This window comes from Strix uralensis, chromosome Z (genome assembly GCF_047716275.1).
Source record: "Strix uralensis isolate ZFMK-TIS-50842 chromosome Z, bStrUra1, whole genome shotgun sequence".
Lineage (NCBI taxonomy): Eukaryota > Metazoa > Chordata > Aves > Strigiformes > Strigidae > Strix > Strix uralensis.
In genome coordinates, this window is record NC_134012.1 from 101,151,455 (window position 1) to 101,173,677 (window position 22,223).

Genomic DNA, 22,223 nt, shown 5'->3' on the forward strand with positions numbered 1-22,223 from the left:
CCTTTAATCCAACTCATTAAAAAAGTAGGAAAATCAAGGTTAAAGAGTGTTTAACCTCCATTTAGAAAGGCAGTTCTCAAAGAAACAGCTGCTGAGTCAAGATTTCGTAATGGTTTGTTGCAAAAGATGGAATAATACCAAAAAAAAACCCCAGCTTCACTGGAAACTGGTGGAAGTTGAAGAGAGAGTCCATTGTCTGGCCCCCCAAAAAAACCCCAAATGAGATCTGGACGTAGCTGTTGAGTTATGCCCGCCTTGTACATGACTTTCTGGCTGACACTGAGGGTTTCCAGCTAAACTCGGTGGCACAGTTTTGTATTTGGCTTCTGTAAGACAAAAAACCCACCGGTGGATTTGGGAAGGAGCTGGAGAGTGACAGCAATAGCGAGTCCAGTGCGAACAGAGTGCAGTAAAGATATCGAAGATGAAGATTGAGTGGAAGCACACAGGTTAGCTTAACTTTTAAAATTAAATTTATTTTAAAGGTAGTCAAAACCTGACACCTTAAAACCAAGTGAAGCAATGACCTTGAAGCAGCAACGTTCTCGCACATCGTTTGAGGTTTTTTAAAGGGAAATACAACCTAAGCTGTTGCTGAGTGAAAGCTAGAGATAGAAATGATTCGTGGAGGTGTGTTGGCTTGGAACAGAGCATGGGTAATCCTTAGGGGTTTAAGCCCTACCTACCCTTTAGCATAGAAACAGTAGAACGCATCAGAGATCTACCTCCCATCTCCTAAGTGCTTAGATTTCTGTGTTTTTCCAAATATTGAATAATATTTGGATGTCTTAATAGCAGAACAGAGCTGAATTACCATAAATTCGGTCTTGGTGATCCCTGACAAAGTGTTGTTGAAATACTGTTTGTTAAGAGTTATTTGCCTTCCTGTCTCTTATCAGTGAAATTGCCTCTGATTAGCAGTTGGGCCTTTTGAAAGAGTTGCCCTCGGTGGGTAAAACTGGAAGACTCTGCTGCCTTGGGATGGTTTTAAAACTTAAAGTGTTTCAGAAACATTTCCAGGCCAAGAACCCCCCGAGATGGATGGCGTAGGCCAAACCTTTCCCTGGTTGCCTCCGTGTTGCAGCCATCCCAAATAAATGGCATCTCCAGGTGCCAGTCACCGTACTAGAGCCAGAAATGAAATGGGCAGCTGTTTACACAAATACTTGTACAATGAAAATGTCATGTATAATGCCTTGAAAAGTGCACTTATGTTAATTAAAGAAATACTCAGCTTCAGAGTCAGGCATGCAGGGTTGTTTTTTTTTTTGAAGTCTCCAACATCCTGACTAAATTTTCCGATGTGTTAGGCTCCCGCTAACATGTTTCAGTGTGGGCTAAACATAAAAAAAAATAGTAACATTTAGCAATCTCCCATGGAGATAGCTGGTTTCCTAAGCACAGTATAACCCCAGGGTCACAACATACTCGCACGCTGCGGTGTAATACTATGAATAGGGCTGCTTTAGAGTGTCATCTTGGTAAACAGAATTACTATATACCTTACATTTATCTCTATTTTGTCTGCTTTTACAGCTAAACATTTTGCAACCTTGCTTTCTTGGGATCAAGTTGTCATAGCTGTGCAATTACGCTGATTGAAAAGATGATTACATTGAAGTCTCTTCTGATGATAATCATCTTCCATTTATTTAGGGCCATTCATCACAAAATACTTTCCAAATTGGTAGACAAAGTTATGCACGTGAATTTCTTCACAATCCACAGAGATACAAGTACCTCTGGAGAGGAATGTGGCAGTTGTTTAACAGTGCACAGCAGCAACAAATAACTTCAGGAGAGTGAGAAACTGGGGGTTTTTGTTAATCTGCCAAGACATAGCTGTTGTTTGATGTAGAAGTCACCTGAAATAATCCCTGATAATTCCCTGCCCTGCGCTAAATTTTCAGAATTTTTACGTAACTCCTTCACCAACCAAACCCCACCCTCAGGTACTATTTGTCTGACCTAAGGCATGGTAGAGCCAAAAAGACAGTGTCTTACAGAGTTGGTGTTGATGTCTGTCTTGGCGAAAAATGTCTTCTCCCTGAACCACTGTCCCAGCAGAGCACTACTGGCATCAGCTGAGCTTGTGCCCCCTGGGAAGGTTCGTTTGACATAAATGAAAAAAGAATTAGCTTTGGAGGAATGAAATGGCCACATTTTGGGCTTTGCTATGGTGCAGTACACCCGTACCAAGAACAGGCTGTTGGCATAAGCTTGGTCTTGGCCAGAAGAGCAGCTTTTACCCCAAACCTCTTCTGCCATGGACTTTGACTGCCCAATCCCATACCAGTAGAGATGACGAAGAGCTTGGTAGGCCTTTACCAACCTTTGCAACTCTCCTCTGTCAGACATGAGGAAGCAGATACGCTGGTCTTGGCAGAAATGTGGACATACCATCATGGCTGTTTAGCCCACAGCTGATAAATAGGAGAAAATAAAGCAGGGGAAGAGATGAACACCTCAAATTTTATTATATTAATTTGGAGTACAAATGTGCCTCAACAGCCAAAATGTTTTTGGAATAATAATTATATCCTTTCTGTTTTTCTTTCCTTTTTTTTTTTTTTTTTTTTACATCAGGGTTAGGAAAGAAGCAATATTTTTCTAAAAACCAAGCAGTTGTGGAGTTGTATTTCCACAACAGTGTTTCCACAGGCAGGAAACTAAATTAAAGAAAGCTTGCTTAATAGTGGTGGAAAGCCACCTGGCAGGTGGAGAACGTGCCCATGATTTTCTCTGCAGCACCCCGTCCCTCTGCCGCCGTTCCAGCCGCTTGTGTACAAAAGCAGCTGTCTGAATTATTCCCGTCACCCGTGGAGGGGGCACAGACGGATGCTGCCATCACACCTTAGTTTGTCACTCTAACGAGCACATCTGGAGGTGGGGAAAAAAAAAACCCAACAGAACAAGGCAAGCTGCTCAAAGGGCTGAAATTCAACTTGCTTTCAAAAACCTCCTTTGATGGCAGATTTTCCCCAGCACATACGGGATGACTTTTCCTGCACTGTTTAATGGTTTAGACATTGTCAGACAGGCGCCGTCTCGAGCAACAAACTTGACTTTGCTGGTTTACCTGTCACGCCATATCTGATGCATATTTCTGCCAACAGGTCGTCACGGGGATGGCTCTTACTGGCCAGTGGACACCAACCTCATTGACAGGAGCAGTCTGAACGGTAAATACAGGCTCCGTCCAACAATTAATTGCAGTTTTAGTGATAACCCCCTACTTTTTGTCTCTTTATTGCTCTCTCTTTCCTCTCTCTCATGGTTTGGAGACCACTCAATGTGCCCATGGGTTGCACAATTGTTGGTTTGTACGGAAGAGTTCTATCGGCCATTGAAAATCCTCTCCGTTGTGCAAAATATCTGCTGCAAAACAAACAGAAATGTTGACAAAAAGTAGGGTCAGGTCACCATGTTTTCTGCCTTGGCTTTCTTAAAACTGATCCCCAAATCACCCATCAGATTTCCAGCTGATTCAATACTCCCAAAGGTATGACCATCCCATCGCAAGAGATTCTTTAGATATATCTCAGGCCATAGGAATGCCTCTAAAAAAATAACAGCTTAAAAAGAATTGTAAAACACGTTTGATGTTATTCTATTTCAATTTAAGCTTTCTGCAGAAGATACCATTTTTTTTTAATTAATTCATCCTGCCCTAAAATAGGAAGAAATGAGAGGAAACCCCGTGGATTTTCCGAAAATAACGGAACCTAATCAGTGCCAGCTGGGGTGTAGATAAGCTATCAATAACTTCTTATTCCTGACCCCATCTCCGTTACCTAATGAACCATTGTCATCTCACGTTGTTGAATGAAACAATAGACAAGATTCCCTCAAACGTAGTATCAAGAGAGGTTTGAAAGTACAAAATAATTACAAGGCACATAGCTGATTAACTCGCACTGATTATTTTCCTCAGCCAAGACAAGGAGGGAATGCAAAATTTTGTTACCTTTTTGTCTTACTTTGCTACAGCCAACACATCGCTGTTTAACGCTTTTGTCCTGCTCTTCGTAGTAATTCATCATAAATATAGGAAAACTGACTTTTGAGAAGTAAAGAGAGCTTCCAGGGCCTGCAATAAAGGGTAGGGAGAGAAAAAATTTTGTTTTTCTTGCTAGTCGCTGTATTTTATATGGTATATTCCTTCAATGCCTTTTACTCAGCATGGAAATGAAAAAGAAATCAAACCTCCAAATCTTTGGGATTTCTGTACTGGACCGTGTAATGCTGAAAGGATGGCACTGCCAGCCTCTTGTCTTCTTCAGTTGCCTAAAAAAGCTATGAGAAAAGGGCAAATTATTTGAATAGTATAATTAGTTAAATAAAGAAAGGATACTAGGTCAGAAAATCAAGGCAGAATATTACAATTAAATTACATCACCAACTAAAACAGTTATTTGGAAAGATTTGTCCTTTTTTTTGCCTTTCACATCCAGTTGTACTAAAGGCAAAATGAAATCCCAGTCAAGTATTGTTTTGTTTGTCCGTGGGAGGTTGGGGGGATGATGCCGTATGAAAACTCTTGCGTAACGTTTCTTGTGAAATCTTCGACGTGCTATAGCACAGCTCTTCCTTTTGTATCCCCTTGCACCAAATATTTAGTTTTTCTGCAAGCTCAAGTGGAAAGATATTTTGGGGTTTGTGAGTTTGTAATCTTATAGGATGCTTGTAATATTGCCTTAGCAGACAGAGCAAAAGGATTAGTCGCTCTTTTGTGCAGGTGTCCATAACATACGGCCCAACGCCATGCAAATAGAGGTGTTATCCAACAAGATTAGAAAAATATAAACCGTGCTATTCCCAGTGCAATGGGGGAAATATTGCTGAAAGCAAGGGACCAGTACTTGAAGTCAGGTTGACTGGGACTTGACACCAGAAATGATGGTATTTTCAGTCCCGGTCTTGCTGCTGCATTGAAACGAAGCAGCTCATCGCTTCAGGAGATTGAGCCCTTAACCTGCTCAAGTGTTGCACGGGGATCTGGTCAGCACAGCAATAAACAAAATATTATTGTGATGTGAGACTGACTGTGGGGTGAATGCAGTCCTGACAAATGAATCGGGCATCCAGGTTGGCTGATACACAAGATGTGTATCTGCCTGTAAATACCGAGAAAGACTCTATGGGCTATAAAGAAAAAATCCATAGTCCCCGTGTTTCCATTTTCAGCTGATAAAAGCAAAAATGAGCTGAGAGTTATTGACTCCCAACATCAGGTTATTAACACCCAGAAGATGCAAAGTCGTTACTGCTTAAATATTTTCCTGTTTGCTATACCACTGAAATGCAGCGAGACATAAATTTCAGCTCTTTATGGCACCCTTCTGCACCCTCCATCTGCTTTTTCAGAGGAATTCATTCCACCTGACAGGCTTTATGTGTTTTATTTTATGGGTGTCTACTAAAGAAGGAGAGGAGCAAACCCAGCACTAACCATCCCCTCGTTGTCTTGTCTTCTTCCAGAGCCCCCCATTGGGCAGATGCACCCTCCCCACGGCAGCGTCACGCCCCAGAAGAACAGCAACCTCCTCGTCATCATCGTCGTCACCGTCGGCGTCATCACCGTGGTGGTGGTGGCGGTGGTGGCCGTCATCTGCACCAGGCGCTCCTCAGCGCAGCAGAGGAAGTAGGTTCTCGAATCACGGGATGAAAGGAAAAGGCTCAGCTTCAAAATAGATCTGGGCGATAACATTGGAATAGGCTGCCCAGGGAGGGGGTGGAGTCCCCACCCCTGGATGTGTTTAAGGGTCGTTTGGATGAGCTGTTGGGGGATGTGGTGTAGGGGAGAACTTTGTAGAGTAGGGCTGAGGGTTGGACTCGATGATCCCAAGGGTCTTTTCCAACCTGAAGGATTCTGTGATTCTGTGATTCATACTGTGGAGACGTGAGTTCTGGGACTGAGCTGCATTTTGGGGCTCGATCTTTTGATTTTGGAGGTGTCACTCATTGCTGGTGAGTGGAGAATATCCCCTGTCCTCCAGGCTGCAGAGTAAACCATGGAGAATAAGTACCCCTGACATGGCGAGGCTTGAAAAATAACTCTGCCATGCACAGCTCTCTGTTGTTTATATTGCCAAGTATCATTCAGACACAGGAAAGAATCAATTCCATTGATTTAAAGGGAAAAAAAAAAAGTATTTGTCTGTGCCTGGTGATGCTGTCAGACTTTCTGACTCTGCAGCCCTGCACCCGCACAGCTGAGAAACACGGAGAGTCCTGCTCACTTGCTTACCTTTGGGAGGATGTCATCCTCTCCAGACAGTCTGTCTCCAAAAGTCTTCCCGTAGAAAGCATCCAGAACTGTTTCTTCAGATAATTCTCACATATTTGAAAAAAAAAAAAGAAAACAGTCTATAGAAAATTACGGGGAAAAAATCTTTAGGATTCCTCTGAAAGGCTATAGAAGGGCAGCAGTGTAAAGCACAAAGCTTTTTTCAGTTTTTGTGAGAAATTAGAAGTGGAGTCAATGAGTTTGAAACAGAGCTGGGTTTGATGCATTTAATGCATTGAAAATTATTATACTATTTTTTTATGATTAATGCATTGTATTATTACACTATTAGGAGAGACTGGACATAAGAAGGTGAAGTTTAATCATAGTTTGCCCACCAGAATGGTAAATATTTGCACAGGCCAGACATTATTACATTAGTCTACACTGATGCTTAGAAAAGAGTGGCACCATGACAGAAGGGATGGTCAGGGAACCAGAGCTCCCACATTTGCTGAAATCAGCTTGGGGCTGGTGAAGCATGAGCAGACGGCAGCTTGTAGTGTTCTACAGTCACCAGGCCAAGTGCTTTGGCTAAAGATGGATATTTGAAGGTAGATTTTTTAAATGAGAATGCTCTCATTTAGGAAAAAAAGTAAGGGCCGAGTGCTGGGGTAGTTGAATGATGAACTGGTTTGAAAATCTGCTTCATAGTGAGAAAATCAGGCCATCACCTGAAGGCCATGGAAGTTCTTTTGAGCTGAGTTTGGTGTTGAGTAGAGTTTGGTGAATCAAGGCTAAAGCTCTCTTGAGTTTCTAACAGCGAAAAGGGAATTACAAGAGAAAGAAAGAAACAGAGATTCATCTATCCAGAATTGGGTGTCAAAAATTAACTATTCAAGTTTGAGTTAATCAACCTTGACCTCCTCTGTAGCCCCTGGGGAGAAACAGGAACGTTCAAAGAATCATTCATCTTATTCTAAGACATCGGAAGACTTGCCATTTGAAGGTGCTTATTGCTGTCCGTTGATTAAAAAATGTGAAGCTGGTAGATCTGGATTTGCTTTTTAAGTTCTAAATGTCTATACTATGGCACCCAAGTTGCCCCAGACAGTTTCTGCACTGAAAGTGGGGAAAAAATAGGGTGATAAAAATTAAACAATGGATCTTAAATTTAGCACAAGGGGAAAAATCCTGAATTTCCTCAAAACAGAGGTTGTTGGTGGAAATGACTTTGTTTCTGACCTGCCTGGAGAGATGCACACTGTGCCATAAAGAGTTTAGATTCAGGCTTTTATTGGCAGCTGGTTCGTAGTTTAAAATCACTGATGAACTACTGAACAAAAGGACTGCAGTAAGGGCAAAGGCCAAGCCTTGTTGGATAATGCATGTGTCCTTCCCCAGAACAAAAACTCGCAGGTGATGGAATAATCTCCTGTAAGCCTTCAGTGGAGGAAAGTCATATTTCTTAAGTTAATTAAAACTTGGCTGAACAAAGCACAATAAAGCATATTACACAGAACAACCTGATACTGACCTAGGTGGCTTAGTAGGTATTTTCTGTCTCTGCCATCTAGGGAAGAATGAAATATCAGCCATACAAACCCTGTGACAACTTGACACCAGTAAAAAATAGGGGACAAAAATGTGAGTAAAGATTCAGGTGCAATAACTCACCCAGTTGGGCATAAGAGGAGTGTATGGCTCCTGCAGTAATTGAGATTCATGCCCTCACCGTAATTACATCTTCCGCAGCACGAGGTGCTCGCTGCCCTGCGCTGGCAGCATCTGCTGATGTGGTGCCAGGGAGGATGGACGATGGGGCCACCCATCAGCTCCGTCCTTCAGGTCCTGGTCCAGGCAGGTCAGTTCAGAGCTTAAGTTTAGAGAAGATGAATCCCCGTTGAATCTTAAAATAAGGGAAAATAGCACTTTGTGTAGGATACACCCGAACTGCAGGACTCGCTCTTCCAGGAATTTTTTCCAGGCTTCAAGGTATAACAAAAATTACAGAAGATTTAGCCTATGGACCAGTAACATGAGGTTATGGCCACCACAGGAGAAAAGGTGAAGGTGGACATCTAGTCTGAGCCTGGTAGGTAAATAGTGCATATTTAAGCCATTAAAAAATGAAGTGTCTTGAACAAGTGCCCAAGCAATGAGTATGTTGAGTGGGGGAGTGGCGTAACAAGAGGCTGCAAAAAATAAACTAAGACTAATTTACTTAATAGGGATGTGTCTATACATTTGGGAAGGCTTGGGGAGGCATTAGCCAAAGCGTAATCAAACTCAAACTAGCGGGGAATGAGTTGGCAGCTACTAAAGAGCCTCCATATTTCACTGCTGAGTTCGCTGGAGATGCTCCTGGGTTCTGGCATGTCCTCTGTGCTGGGGTGGCTCATTAGCTGGGGTGGCTCATTAGCTGTGGCCACTGCCCCATCTCCCGCACCGTGGCGTGGGGCTGGATCATACCACGGGGGAGAGGCCCTTGAAGCCAGATGATAGGAGAGACAGGTACTAGTTTCAGCTTTTCAGAATGGCTGGCAGGAAGTAGAGAGGCCAAAATGAAATCATTTTTCATCTGTAAACACTGGGGGAGATTTTCAAGAGAAAGAATCTTTTGGGTTTTGGTTGGTTGGGTGGTTATTTTTTTTTTTGTACAGGATCTCTATACCAGTTAAATTTCCTTTAATGCAGCCCAAAAGGCAAAGTGCACATTTTTGCCAGGTTAAGAGTAAAGAGTGGAAAATATAAAATATTAACTCAGGTATCGGAAGGATAATTAAGGTGAAGTAAAGTTCACATTTATTGTTGAGTATCTTCAAAGTGCTTTTCAAACAGCAGTGCAGGAGGCTCAGGGTTCGTGCAGGACGTGGTTACGGCTTATGGGACCGTTGTTTCTGCGTCCTGCCTCCAAAACATCCCTGCTCCATCAGTAAAGACCATCCAATCAGGCCAGGACTGGATGGTTACCCCTGGTTTTTTTATAAGCAAAAACTTGTTTTGCCCAGAACAGTTTATTTCTGAGATCTTCAGATAGAGACATCTTCAACTGTTGTTAAAAAACTAAACTAGGCTAAAATAAACCGACCTTAAGTGTTTTCTCTGGGGTAATGTAACTGTAAAATGAAGGCAATGAAGAGTAATCTCACTCTGGAGTATTTGAAAAATTATCCTGTGTAGCATGTGTATATTGTTGGGAGTTATATGGGTGTGTTGTATAATGGCTGAAGACCCAGGGAGCGTTGTGCTGGAAACTATAGACAACAAGAAAGAGTTTTGTCTCCAGAGAGTTTATATATTTTGAAAGTACAGCGTAAGTTCTATCATTTTTCAAGACTGCATGACCATAATATATATTTTAAGGGCAGAGCTGAACTCTGGTTTTATATCCATCCTTAGAAAAAAAAAAAAAAATCATTGTGGTATGCAAGCTGGATGCGTTGGATGTTGTAAAATAATTGAACAACAAAACGCTGCCATCTGAGATCAGTTTTTCAATTCCAAACTCATTGTCTTCCCCATCCCTGCTCCAGTTATAAAACGGGTAATGGACTAAATTTGAATCCCACTGTAAATCTCCACATGAACTTCCAAAGCATCGCTTTCCATCGCTGCAGCGGAGGTTTGAAGCCGATGGTGAAGCGTTTATGACTTGTCTTCTATAGATGTCATGTGCTTGTCTGGTGCAGCAAAGAGCTTGCCTCCCTCTGAAATTGAGGGTGGATGCGTTTTCAGAGGCCGAGCCTCAACTTCTGTATTTTCTAAACAACACGTTCCAGGGGAGGATTTATTTTCATTTGTTATTGATGACCTTTTCGTATGCATTCCTGGCTCTGATTCAATTTGCTACTCACGGGCTGTCAGAACATCAATAATTTGTGAGAAAAAACAATGCAAACTGGGCTAGATCATTGCATATATTTTTAAATGATATCATTCCTGTAGCGGGTTTGTAGTTATGGTTGGAATGACACATTCGTTATAACCCCCTGTTTTGAGTTGTGTATAAAATTACTTTGGGGCTGAAATTTCTCTTGCCTAGCTCAAGCCTGGAGAAGTGAATTATTTTCAATTGAAAGTGACAAAAAAGCTGCTGTATCCCAAAGTGAAGAAAGTAATTCCTTGTTTAGAACCAAAATTATGGTCTTTTTTTTTGAATGAGACAGAAAGAATTTTTAACTTCAGGCAGGTTATACCTTAAGGTCTGAATGAAAGTGCTCATAATTATTCTTGTAGGTGCTAATCAGGATGGTACTGGGTCTGTGCAAGAAGGCATTAAAGAACTGACTTTATTCCATGGTTGGTTTTTTTTTCCTGTTCTTTGAAATACTATCATTTTAAATTATTAAGTTTTGGCAATTAGCAAGTAACAGACTAAACATAGGAAATAATTATGACCAGAAGCCAACACGCTTATTTCTTGTGGGCTGTAAACCAAAATCTCTGAACAACCCCAGCCTCGCCTCCACCGCTAATTTTCCAGATCACATTTGAAAATTAATCTTTAGAGCTTTTGGGGTACCAACCACTCAAAGGACCTAAAACAATTTCTGCCTTTAAGGGTTTTTCGCAGTTTGAGGACTGCGATAGTTCTGCTAAATTAAACTCTCATTGCCATCAGCTTCTGGGGATGAGGCAGGGCTGTTCCCTCGGTGACATTTTAAGTTATTGGGTGTGTTTGTTCCTTCTCTCGAAAGCAAAATGTTTGGTGGTGCACGTAGTTGTAACACGCATCTCCTGCTTTCTAGATCAGGCTGAGAAAATTTAGCAAAGACCAGAAATTGATTCTACCAATTGGAATTTCTTAAAGTTTAAAATTTCCTCGAGCTCTTTTTTTGGTAAAATAATCCCATGCCACCTTCCACAATCCTGCGTGCGGCGTGTGATAGGAAGGGCAGTTATGTGAGCACACCTACACAAATACAGGGAAGGGATCTTACCCCTGTGCTCGGCACTGGTGAGGCCACCCCTCGATGTCTGGGTTCAGTTTTGGGCCCCTCACTCCAAAAAGGCCATTGAATGACTCGAGCGTGTCCAGAGAAGGGCAACGGAGCTGGTGCAGGGTCTGGAGCACAGGTGTGATGGGGAGCGGCTGAGGGAACTGGGGGGGTTTAGTGTGGAGAAGAGGAGGCTGAGGGGAGACCTCATGGCCCTCTACAACTCCCTGACAGGAGGGTGCAGAGAGGAGGGATGAGTCTCTTGAGCCAAGGAACCAGCGCCAGGACAAGAGGGAATGGCCTCAAGCTGCGCCAGGGCAGGGTCAGACTGGCTCTTAGGAAGGATTTCTTTGCAGAAGGGGTTGTCGGGCGTTGGAATGGGCTGCCCAGGGCAGGGGGGGAGTCCCCATCCCTGGAGGGGTTGAAGAGTCGGGTTGACCCAGCGCTGAGGGATCTGGTGGAGTTGAGAACGGTCAGTGTGAGGTTCCTGGTTGGACTGGATGATCTTCAAGGGCTTTTCCAACCGAGATGATTCTGTGATTCTGTGAAATTATGTGTAAAGCACAAGTCCTCAGGACACTAGGAGAGGTTTTGCATTGCTTTCCATGGATTTGGGAAAAAGCCTTCCCTTCAGGAGATGCACAGCTGTCTTTTGGGGTGAGCATATGACGGGTGTAACAAGTAGCTGAGGGCACTCAGTGCCCCTGGAAATCAAGGTTTACTTTTTTTGTTACCTGAAAGTGCACGTGAATTTGAAAATATTTGCCAGCAGCTTTTTGTATACACAAGTATTTCTACTTTTCCTTGGCGGACAGTATTATTACTTTCCTTTCACAAAGTACATTGAGATGTACAAAGTTAAAAACCAGGGGTAAGAATTCTTTTGGATTATTGAGCAAAAACACTAACAATAAGCCAGAAAACTGTTCTTTCAGAGTAATTTAAATTGATAGATTTCTGGAAAGACTTTCTCTACAGCTGTAAATTAGACATTTTACTCCATATTTAAGGAGCGTATTTTTTCTTCAGAATAGAAAAACGTGTATTTTGTTATAAATAGCCTGTGTAGTCGAGGGGAGGTGAAAGTCTGAGAGCAGCAGAGCAGGGCCATCCCCTCGTGGCACGGTGTCGTCCCCAGGGGAGGTGGCCCACCAACGTGTAATACCTGTGCATAAAGAGAAGAGACTTAATGTTGCTCTGGGAAATGTTACTCTGGATTTCTGAGCTTTTCTGTAATAAAAAAACTACTTTAGTGTATATTTAAATAAATACGACATATGCTGCACACAGTTATGGAAGGTTTAAGATGCACATAACTCAGTAGAAGCGCGCTCAGCAGTTTTCAGTCGCTGTTTTTAGATGCAGACCCTCCACGAGTGCTGCTCTTCCTGAGATGAAACTGGACACTTCCCTTCTGTTCCAGGAAGAGTGGTTTTCCCCAGTTTCTACACCAGTTGGTGCAAAAAAAGACCCACCTTGCCGAGCCCTAGGCCCATCCCCTGGAGAAAACTCCAAGAAACATAGGACCACACCAAGATAATTGGTGTCTTTGAAGGACACAACCAGAGGGGTTCCTTAGAAAGACTCCAATGAGGAGACATCACTCTTGTAGTCTTGTGAAGGGGAAAAACATTCTTACGTGTCACTTTTGATCTTTCTTTGCTGCAGGAAACGTGCAACCCACAGCGCTGGTAAAAGAAAGGGCAGCCAGAAGGACCTGAGACCCCCTGATTTGTGGATACATCACGAGGAGATGGAGATGAAGAACATCGAGAAGCCAACGGGCTCGGACCCTGCAGGAAGGGACTCACCGATGCAGAGCTGCCAGGACATCACCCCTGTCAGCCACAGCCAGTCGGAAACGCAGCTGGGGAGCAAGAGCACCCCGCAACCTGGTGAGGGGCTCTGAGGGCAGGAGACAGAAATTGGCTGGGTTTCCCTTCTAGATGTGGGGAAATCAGCATCATAGAATGGTTTGGGTTGGAAGGGACCTTTAAAGGTCATCTAGTCCAACCCCATTCCATATACTCATTTTTTTTTTTCTCCATCACCAACATGTAAATTTTACTTAAATTAATTCAATATTGGTGGTTAGTGACTTCAGTCCAGCATGGGGAGTCTCTAACAGAGGGCAAAACCTGGCAAGATCCAGGAGGAAACTGGAAGAATTTGTAGCTCTGCTATGGGTGCTGGGAGAGATGTTCCTAGATGATTTTTGCAGTGGTTTCAAAGTAGGGGAAACCCCATCAGTTTTGATTTTTACACCATTCTAATTTTTGAAGTTCAGGAATTCAACTGGAAGTCAAATGTTATCGAATTTGCATACCATGCAAAGAGAAAAGGAGAGGAAAGAGAGGAGGCATGGAGAAGTAAGGGGGGAAAAAAAGAAATGAAAAATGGAGCCGAGGGAAAACGTGATTAGGAAGAAGGTCAGCAGCATCACCAGGAGCAGAATTTGGGCCAGGGAGACTGAGAAAACTTACAGATATGAAGGTAGACATTCTGTAAGAAAAATATGGTTTCGGTGAAGTTTCCTCCTCCTTTTTTTAACCTTAGTGCACACAGCACATCACAGGTTTCACTTGAGCTGATAACATTTTTTCCACCATAATGATAGAAAGTCTTGGGAGAGGCAGGTGGCGTGTACAGAGGGGGATGAATTTGTCTTGAGTTCATCAGGAACACATTGCTTGTGGGTGACGGAGTGAAATAACTCCAGAATATCGGTTGGGGCTGTAAGTAATGAAGGTGACTTTTTCAGATGCCACTGCTGGTTTTATCCCTGTTCTGTAGCTCCTGTTTTTGCAGGGGAAGAAAAGTTTAAAAGGAGCAGTTTTCAAATTTCTAAATGAATCTAATTTTCTTTTTCTGACATTGTGGTTTGGGCTGAGAGTTTACTATGTAGAAGAAAATTACGACAATGATTTCTGTTGGTTTTAACGCAAAGGTCCTCGTTATATCAGACATTGGGAAAACACTACCAGAAGATTCCCTCTGCCTAAACAGATATTGCTGGTGATCAGGAGAGCTGATCCAGGGCCTAGAAAGATCAATGTGAGAGCTCCATTGATTGCAGTAGGCTTGCAATCGAGTGCGTGGTAGGAAGTCATCACAGCATATGAGCAAGTTAATGACAAAGGCTGGGCTGGATGTTTTATGTGTAAACATCTTGGACCGTAAATAAATGCCTTTATGTTCTCTCCATTCTGTAATCCACAGTTCAGTAATACTGCCCGTGGCTTTTCACTAGCAATTAGCTCTTTGAATGGCCATCGATAGAAGACTTGGCATTTCAGTCCTGCAATTCAGAGAAGAGTGATTTGGGGGAAAAAAAAAAAAAATAGTCTTTTCATGCAAATCTTTTTTTTTTTTAAGGAATATGCGTTTACTTGGATACATCAGAGATGAATAGTCTGAGTGGGTCTTAAGCTTACCTGTATGACAGTATCAAACTGATTTCATCCATGGTTTATTAAAATAGCAAAACTAACATAAATATAAGGTTCATGTGAGACAAAGTATGAAGAGAGAAATACAGCTTTTTTTCCATTGCAATTCATGCCACCAAACATCCACTTCCAAGCACACTTTTCTTCTGACCAGTGTAACCTCTAGAATCTTTAAATACTTCAAATATTCTATACTAACGTGACTAAATTCAAGCATCCATATTTCAATACCTAAACAGAGAGTCTAATATATGTAGCTGCTGGGACAGTTTTAAATTGGACTGGACATTAGGCAGCGTATCTCAGCTCTCTGATCGAGGCAGATGTGCAAGGTGTGGACCAAATAAGGGGAAGATCCAGGCAAATCTTTAACTTGCCATGGTTTCTGTAGAAAAAAAACCAAGATGCACAGGCTGGAGGAGCCACTGTGAATTACTGGGTCTATAGTCTGGACAATCAAGACTTAGAACTTGGTGGCATCTGACAAGGACGGTCGTTTTCACCCTTCAGATGTATTTCAAAGGCCAGTTTTTGGCTGACAGGAGTTGTAGATACCTGCACTTATGCAGCATTTTTCTGGTCTTGATGCTTGATTCTTAAAATAAGTTTATAACAGGGTAGTTACAAGGAAAATGTCATATTTTTATGAAGTGAGTGGTGTTTTCAGGATAATTTCAGAGACAAAGAAAAAGGGGACATGATATCTTAATTCTCTTACAGAAAAATGCAAACAATAATTTTATTCAGAAAAGGCAGCCAAAAGTCTGTGCAGCTCTTTGCAGGGGTGACATTTAATGATCGGTTAAAATAACTGAATCCTAAAAAGCCTATTGATCTTTTTGTGAGATATAAGGTGAAGAGATCAGGGGGCTGGAGCAGCTCCCCTGTGAGGACAGGCTGAGAGATTTGGGGGGGTTCAGCTGGAGAAGAGAAGGTTCTGGGGAGACCTTAGAGCGGCCTCCCAGGACTGAAAGGGGCTACAGGAAAGGGGGGAGGGACTCTTGATTGGGGGGTGTAGGGATAGGATGAGGGGGAATGGGTTTAAACAGAAAGAGGGGAGATTTAGATGAGATGTAAGGAAGAAATTCTTCCCTGTGAGGGTGGTGAGGCCCTGGCACAGGTTGCCCAGAGAAGCTGTGGCTGCCCCCTCCCTGGAAGGGTTCAAGGCCAGGTTGGACGGGGCTTTGGGCAACCTGGGCTAGTGGAAGGTGTGTCTGCCCGTGGCAGGGGGGTTGGAACTAGATGATCTTTAAGGTCCCTTCCAACCCCAACCATTCTGTGATTCTATGATTCATTTACAGCATTTTCAACTAAGCCACTGCGTTGTTTTTCTCTAGGTCCTGAGACAGAAGATGTTGGAAGCAGCATGTCCACGTTAGAGCGCTCACTTGCTGCCCGCAGAGCCACCCGTGCCAAGCTCATGATCCCCATGGATTCACAACCAAACAACCCTCGTGAGTACTGGGACCTTCTCCCAGCCCCTTTCTGCACCCCCCAAGCCATACTCACTCAGCTGAAGATCTCACACGATCTTTCAAATATGATCTAGTTATGCCTCATGAAGTTAAATAACATCAGCAATGTTTTCGTTGTCTAAAAAAAAAAAAAAAAAATAAGGCCTGGAAACTTGCCAGGGCTTCACAACGCATCAGTGGAAAAACCACGGAGAGAGTTCAGTAATCATACTTCTGCTAGACTCAGCCCAGGCTAAGCCTAAGAGCCATCGTTTCTATTTTTACCAGGTGGATAGTGATGGATAATTTCCTCTCTCTCCCTGCTATAAAACTTTAAAAACAGGGGTAAGGGTTCAAGCTGCCAGAGCACAAGGCTTTGCAATACACAGATGTAAATTGTGATGTTATTACTATTATTAATAATTACAATCAGCTGGACGTTATTGCAGTTTTATGCTATATTTTCTTTTGTCTAGTGTAGTTGGCCACACACATTAAAAACCTATGTTTTTTTCATATGGTGCAGCTCTCTTATAAAGCCACATAAATGAGGAGAAAAGATATTTTTAATAGGTGTTACATTTTAGTGACCACAGTGCATTTATCATTGAACAAATTTCATAGATGAAGTGCATCTTTTTCAAAGCAACAAAGTACACAGAAAGGCTGGAGAGCATTAGATAGGTTCTCCCATCCTGCAGAACTTCTCAGAATTTCTGAAGTGACCTTGTTTCACATCTGAGCAAAAGAAAGGGATAATTGAGAGCCTGCAGGCACCGGAGAGAGGGTTTGGCACTGATCAAGTTCCCGGTGGAGGATGAGGCTTTGGGTCTCCACCTTTCCTCTGATCAGTCTTTTGGTGGCTCTCAGCTTTTAGCTAGAAGTTCTACCTTTGACCTCATAGAATAGATCTGATCAAAAATCTGTAGGAATTGGTATAGCTGTGTAAATAGTCTGAGGTAAGAAAATTGAGCATATACTGACAGAAATCCATTTCATCACAAAATTTCTGTTTAGCTCTGATGGGTTAAATATAAGTGCCTATTTGTAGGTTTGTGGAAGGGCACGTCACAAATGATATATTAAAAAAAAAAAAAAAAATAGAAGGAACAGAATGAAGGAGAGGAGAGGGAATAACCTACCATGGCTTTGTTCAGTAAATTACTTAGGAGGAGCAGTATTGGTTCCTGTAATTTGTGTTCGTTATGGGTGCAATTCAGGTCATGCTGCTCAGCCTCAGCACCCAGCCCTTGCAAGGGTGCCCCGGGAGAGACTGAATTCCAGTTCTTCACATGTTAGGCTGGACATAGCACCACATTTCAGTCTCCACCCTCTTTTTGACCTGGAAGAAAGGACTCTGGGTTGAGGCAGAGGAAGCTCTTACACCAGCTGGCCGTGTCCTGGGAAATATTCCCATCTTGTAACCACAGTAATCTCACAATTGGGCAATTTGCCCTTTTTTTCAGTGGGATTCCTCCTAGCTTGGCCTGGGTCAAAGGAGAGCAACAGTCCAAGAAAATAAATAGACTTGGAGTGGTGTAAGCAAAATCAGACCCAAATCAATTGTAATTAGGATGGGTCAGTAGCAGCGTTAGTTAAGTAAAAGTCAAGTCAACATTGTTCTACACCTTATAGATAAAAGCGCTCTTAAACCTATCCATTTTTTTCAGCCATATGCTGCACTTTGAGGAATGATGTCCTCTTTTCTATTTGTATTTTCAACAGTATCAATCTAATCTACAACAACAGCATATTATGATTGTTTGCAAATAATTAAACTCAGCTTTATAGAAGCCTTATTTGTGCAGGCTGAGTTATGTTGACTATGTTTTTTTTCCCCTGGAAGATAAAATTGAGGCTTTGTCAGATTAGATACTTTAATTAATTTCTCTCCGTTTGCCTGATACTGAAAGAAATCATCAGCAGTGAGCGATTAAATAGATTGAAGAAGGAACATTGTAATTCTGAAGTGAAAAACACATACAATTAATTGTAAAATACCAAATCTGGAAGGATTCACGCTCTTCTCAACAATCAGTATTTGCAGTCTTTGAGAACAAATATACTCCATAATGCGCCTTTGCTTACTGAAGTGGAAGGAGCATAAACCAGAGAAATTTGATAAGATTTTAGTGATATCTTTGATGGCTCTAATGCTACTGGAATACAGGCAGTCACAAACACCAAGGCTGTTGTATGGAGAGGAGTATTTACAGAGAGAAATGATTGAGAAAGTCTTTGCAGGGTATCACATTCAGGTATTGTAGCTGTATTTCCCCTGTTTTCTGTTTTGTAATCTTTACTTATGGAAGACAAAAATAAAATGCTCACAGAATAAATCCGATTTCTGCTACGTTTTGTGGGGAGATTTTTTCTCTTTATCCCCCTCCCTAAAATGGCAGAAAATCACAATTCTTTCTTTTTTTCAGGGAAATATGAACATATCAACTCAGTTGCTTTGGCAGCCTCTGGAGTGCTTGAATACAATTCAAACTGTCCTACTTTGTCATTTCTGTAAGCTGTTCTTGGGTGCTGCTTTTTTTTTTTTTTTCCATGATACAGTACATTTTAAATGTAGACCAGTGTTTAGGGAGCTCCATGATTTGGTCAGGGAATTTCTGCGTTCAGTGTCTTAGTATATCAATATTAAGTGCAAATTCAATTGCTGACAGGCTATGACAGACCAGATTTGTTGTCATATCTGCTTGAAATTGCAAAGATTTGCTGAAAATGTTTGATGTTACCTTTTCTCTGGCTTCTCTACAATAGAGTACTGCAATGAATAGTAATCCTGTCTTATTTTAAAAATGAGAGCGCTTGGTATCTACACCCAAAAAAAGAAATGGAGAAATGGACTTTGAAAAACAAGTTGTTTTTAACAGGATTCAATAAAGAGTGATATTTTTCACTGTAACAGCAATGTTATAAATATTGTCAATAAAAATGTCTTACACAGACAAAATGAAATGCCTGAATAGTAGAAATTCTCTTCTAAGAGTGGGTGAATTGAACCCAGACAACTCTGAAGCTCAAATCACCCAGGTTAGCATTTCTTCATGAGTTTTCTTCACCTCCACACTTGCCCGTTACCTCTGGAAGCGCAGCGTTGGCTCGCGGAAAGCCGCGCGCTTGAAAATACCCTCGTAAAGCCTTGGCACTGCCGTGACTTCTTGTGTGACCTTGGGCAGGTAGCCCATTTCACCACTGTGTAATGGATGTAGTAGGAGCTAGAAGTAGTGGTAATGACTGTCTTAAAGTTTACAACGTTGTTTATAATTCATGTGTGAAAGGTGCTCGGTAAGCCAAACCTTATCCTCAATGCTTACTGTTTAGCTGGGCAAAACTTTAATGAGAGTTTCTAAATTTTTCCTGAAAGCTACAAAGACATTTATGATTTGTATAGTGTTATTACCACCCACTCTTTAAGCACTGATTGTTGAAAATAAAGGCAATAACTCACAGGAAAGCCCGAATTCATCACGCTGTGATCCTGGTTTTCAAATCAAAGCTTAAATTCAACTTAAGAACTCAACTTCAACTTCAGACTAGTGCTTTGCCGGCACATCTCACCCCCGTTCCTTACAGGCTTGGGCATTCCTGAGCGAGGAATGACACCCAGCCAGCCTCAGCTGATGGGTAAACACGGGGGTCCTGTGACGTTGAGGACATCCGAGGGTGTCAGGGACGTTGGGGTGAAGCTGGCAGAGGTGATGGAAGAGTTTTAAGAGCCCACATGCCCCCAGCACAGCACCTGAGGGCATCAGGCTCTCCTAAGGCATCAGAAATGGCACCAGGGACCTGGGTTTAGACAACTGAAACAAGCCCTGAAATTGCCCGAGCCATTCCTTCTCATTTATTTGCCAGGGGATATAAGGCACCGCTCAAAATGTGGCTGAGTAGCTGGAACACAGACAAAAAGCTGTTTAATTTTACAGATAAGTAATTGCAGAGTGCACCTGCAATTATCCAAAGAGGCATATTTCTGTATACAGATGTGGATTCTGCGGGCAGAAGCATGATTTACACCGAGCGTTCGGGTACTTTGCTGTGGAAATGTCGTCGTTTCTGGTTCCCTAATGACCTTCTAAGGACTTTTTTTTTTTTTTTAATTTTCCAAAACCACTCATTTAATCTCTCTCTTCTTCTTTCCTTTCAGCTGTGGTCAGTGCCATTCCAGTGCCAACACTAGAAAGCGCCCAGTACCCCGGGATCCTGCCGTCCCCGACCTGCGGATACCCACACCCGCAGTTCACCCTTCGGCCGGTGCCGTTCCCGACCCTCTCCGTGGACAGGACCTTTGGAGCAGGAAGAAGTCAGTACAGTGCTTTTCTTCTCCTCTTTGCTGTTAAAGTGCTTGGAAATTAGTTGCTTTCTGGCACTGGGACGTATAAATTCTACCCAACAAAAACGATGCTGCCATGGTTTTTGGGCGCCAGGGGAAGTTTGGTCTGGTAACAGCAACTGGCTGTGGGCTGCCTCTTCTCCAACAGCAGCTCCAGTTGCAATTTCCAATCTGTACTGAACGCCTTAAAAGTTAAAAGTCACCGCATCTCTAATCCAATCCTGTCTTTTCTGCAGGTCTAGTCAAGCATTTCACTGTACTTTAATTTCCTTTGCTTTATTCATAAGGATCTTCCCAGAAAAATGCAGGCTTCAAGGGCTCTTCTTCAGGCAGAATCTAGTATCATCACTCACGAAAATCATCCGTGATAGCACTTACACGACCTCTCCACACAGTGTCTTCCCAGGCTTAGCTGCCCTCGCTGCTAGAAACATTTTCTTCAATATCTAACTTGCTAAAATTTAAGCCAATTGTTTCTTGATTCGATTGTAGCGGGCATAGAGAACGTAGAAAAAGAGATTTTTGTTCCTCTCCGAGATCCTTTTACACATGTGAATAGCATTATCCCGTCTCGCACCCCTCGTCTGTTCTCTGGAGCGAGCTCTCTAATTCCCATTTGCTCCTCTGCAGTAATAGATTGGTGTTTTGTGTGCTCCCATAACTATTCCTCACCTCACCACGATCGGGGGGAAGCACACGCACGCAGCGCGAGCCCCCAGCCTCACCTTCACGACTTCCTTGTAAGCCTCAGCCGCACCGGCAGCCATCTGTTCTTTGTTTGAGCCTAACGAGCGTGCTCTGGCATATTAATTATAGTTGGAGGGCTCATATTTTCCTATCATTCTCCCTTAACTCTACTGCATATCAAGTCTGAATTATTGACAGATTAATGTCAATCTGGTACACCTATTTTTTTCACATCGCGGAGAGTCTGTGCTGCTGGTCCACGGGGAGCTCATCTTGAAATGACTGATTTTTCCTCCTATTTGATTGTTGCTTTCAGTCAGTTCAGACAGGTCCTCGGGGACCGGTGATTGAAATCCAGTGGTGGGATTGTAGGTAAAAGGTGGGTTCAGGTGTTCTAGTCATCCCCCTAATGCCATTTCCCCTCTCTTCAGTGTGGTTGCTGAGTTCTTTTCAAAGCTAGATGGCAATTTTCTCCGGAGGGCCTCGCTTGCATAATCAGGTTTTGATCTGCTGCTTAAATTAATACCAAACCCACCACAGATGCAACGCACGGAAACAAAGTAGATTCAGTTTCTTGCCTGCCATACGTTAGATGTTGGGGAATAAAAATAAAATTATCTATCGTGTGCCTCATCACGGAGATAGAAGCAAAAAAACAAGATTGAATTTTTTGCTCAGTCGTCATCATCCTGACCTGCTGATAAAGGACCTGAGCATCTTCAGTCCTCAGATCCAAAGTCCAGCTGTGAAAGTGGGGGAGGTTTCCCAAGTTCTGCTGATGCCTCGAGGGTGCAGGCAGCTCAGCTGGTAAATACTGTACAGAGCAGTGGCTGGGACCCCCCCCAAAATCACACATCCCTGGTGCATTCAGCTTCTGCCTGAAGCAGCCACTCACTTTACACCTGTAGTAGTCTGGAGATGAGATTTTCAAACAGAGGAATGTCTTTGAAATCCTGTTGGATCCAAAGGCAGTTCTGGGGGTAGGTCTGTATAGAAAGGTACGGGTTTGCCCAAGCCTTTCAAGTGTGGCACGCTTGAGACTTGCACAGAAGATTGCTAATACACAAAAGTTTTCTGCAAGAAGCTTGAGTATGAACCAGCTTTAATTATTCAGAAGACCTG

At 42.6% G+C, this 22,223-nt stretch overlaps 1 protein-coding gene across 1 annotated transcript in view; it reads left to right on the forward strand.

Moving 5' to 3' along the window:
• Window positions 1-22,223, forward strand: part of DCC (DCC netrin 1 receptor) — a 641,274-nt gene that overhangs the window by 592,792 nt on the left and 26,259 nt on the right. Inside the window, exons 22-26 of the mRNA XM_074856359.1 lie at window positions 3,117-3,182; window positions 5,482-5,644; window positions 12,838-13,064; window positions 15,956-16,072; window positions 20,229-20,393. Coding sequence (XP_074712460.1) covers window positions 3,117-3,182; window positions 5,482-5,644; window positions 12,838-13,064; window positions 15,956-16,072; window positions 20,229-20,393 — 738 coding nt within the window. The remainder of the gene's footprint in view (window positions 1-3,116; window positions 3,183-5,481; window positions 5,645-12,837; window positions 13,065-15,955; window positions 16,073-20,228; window positions 20,394-22,223) is intronic.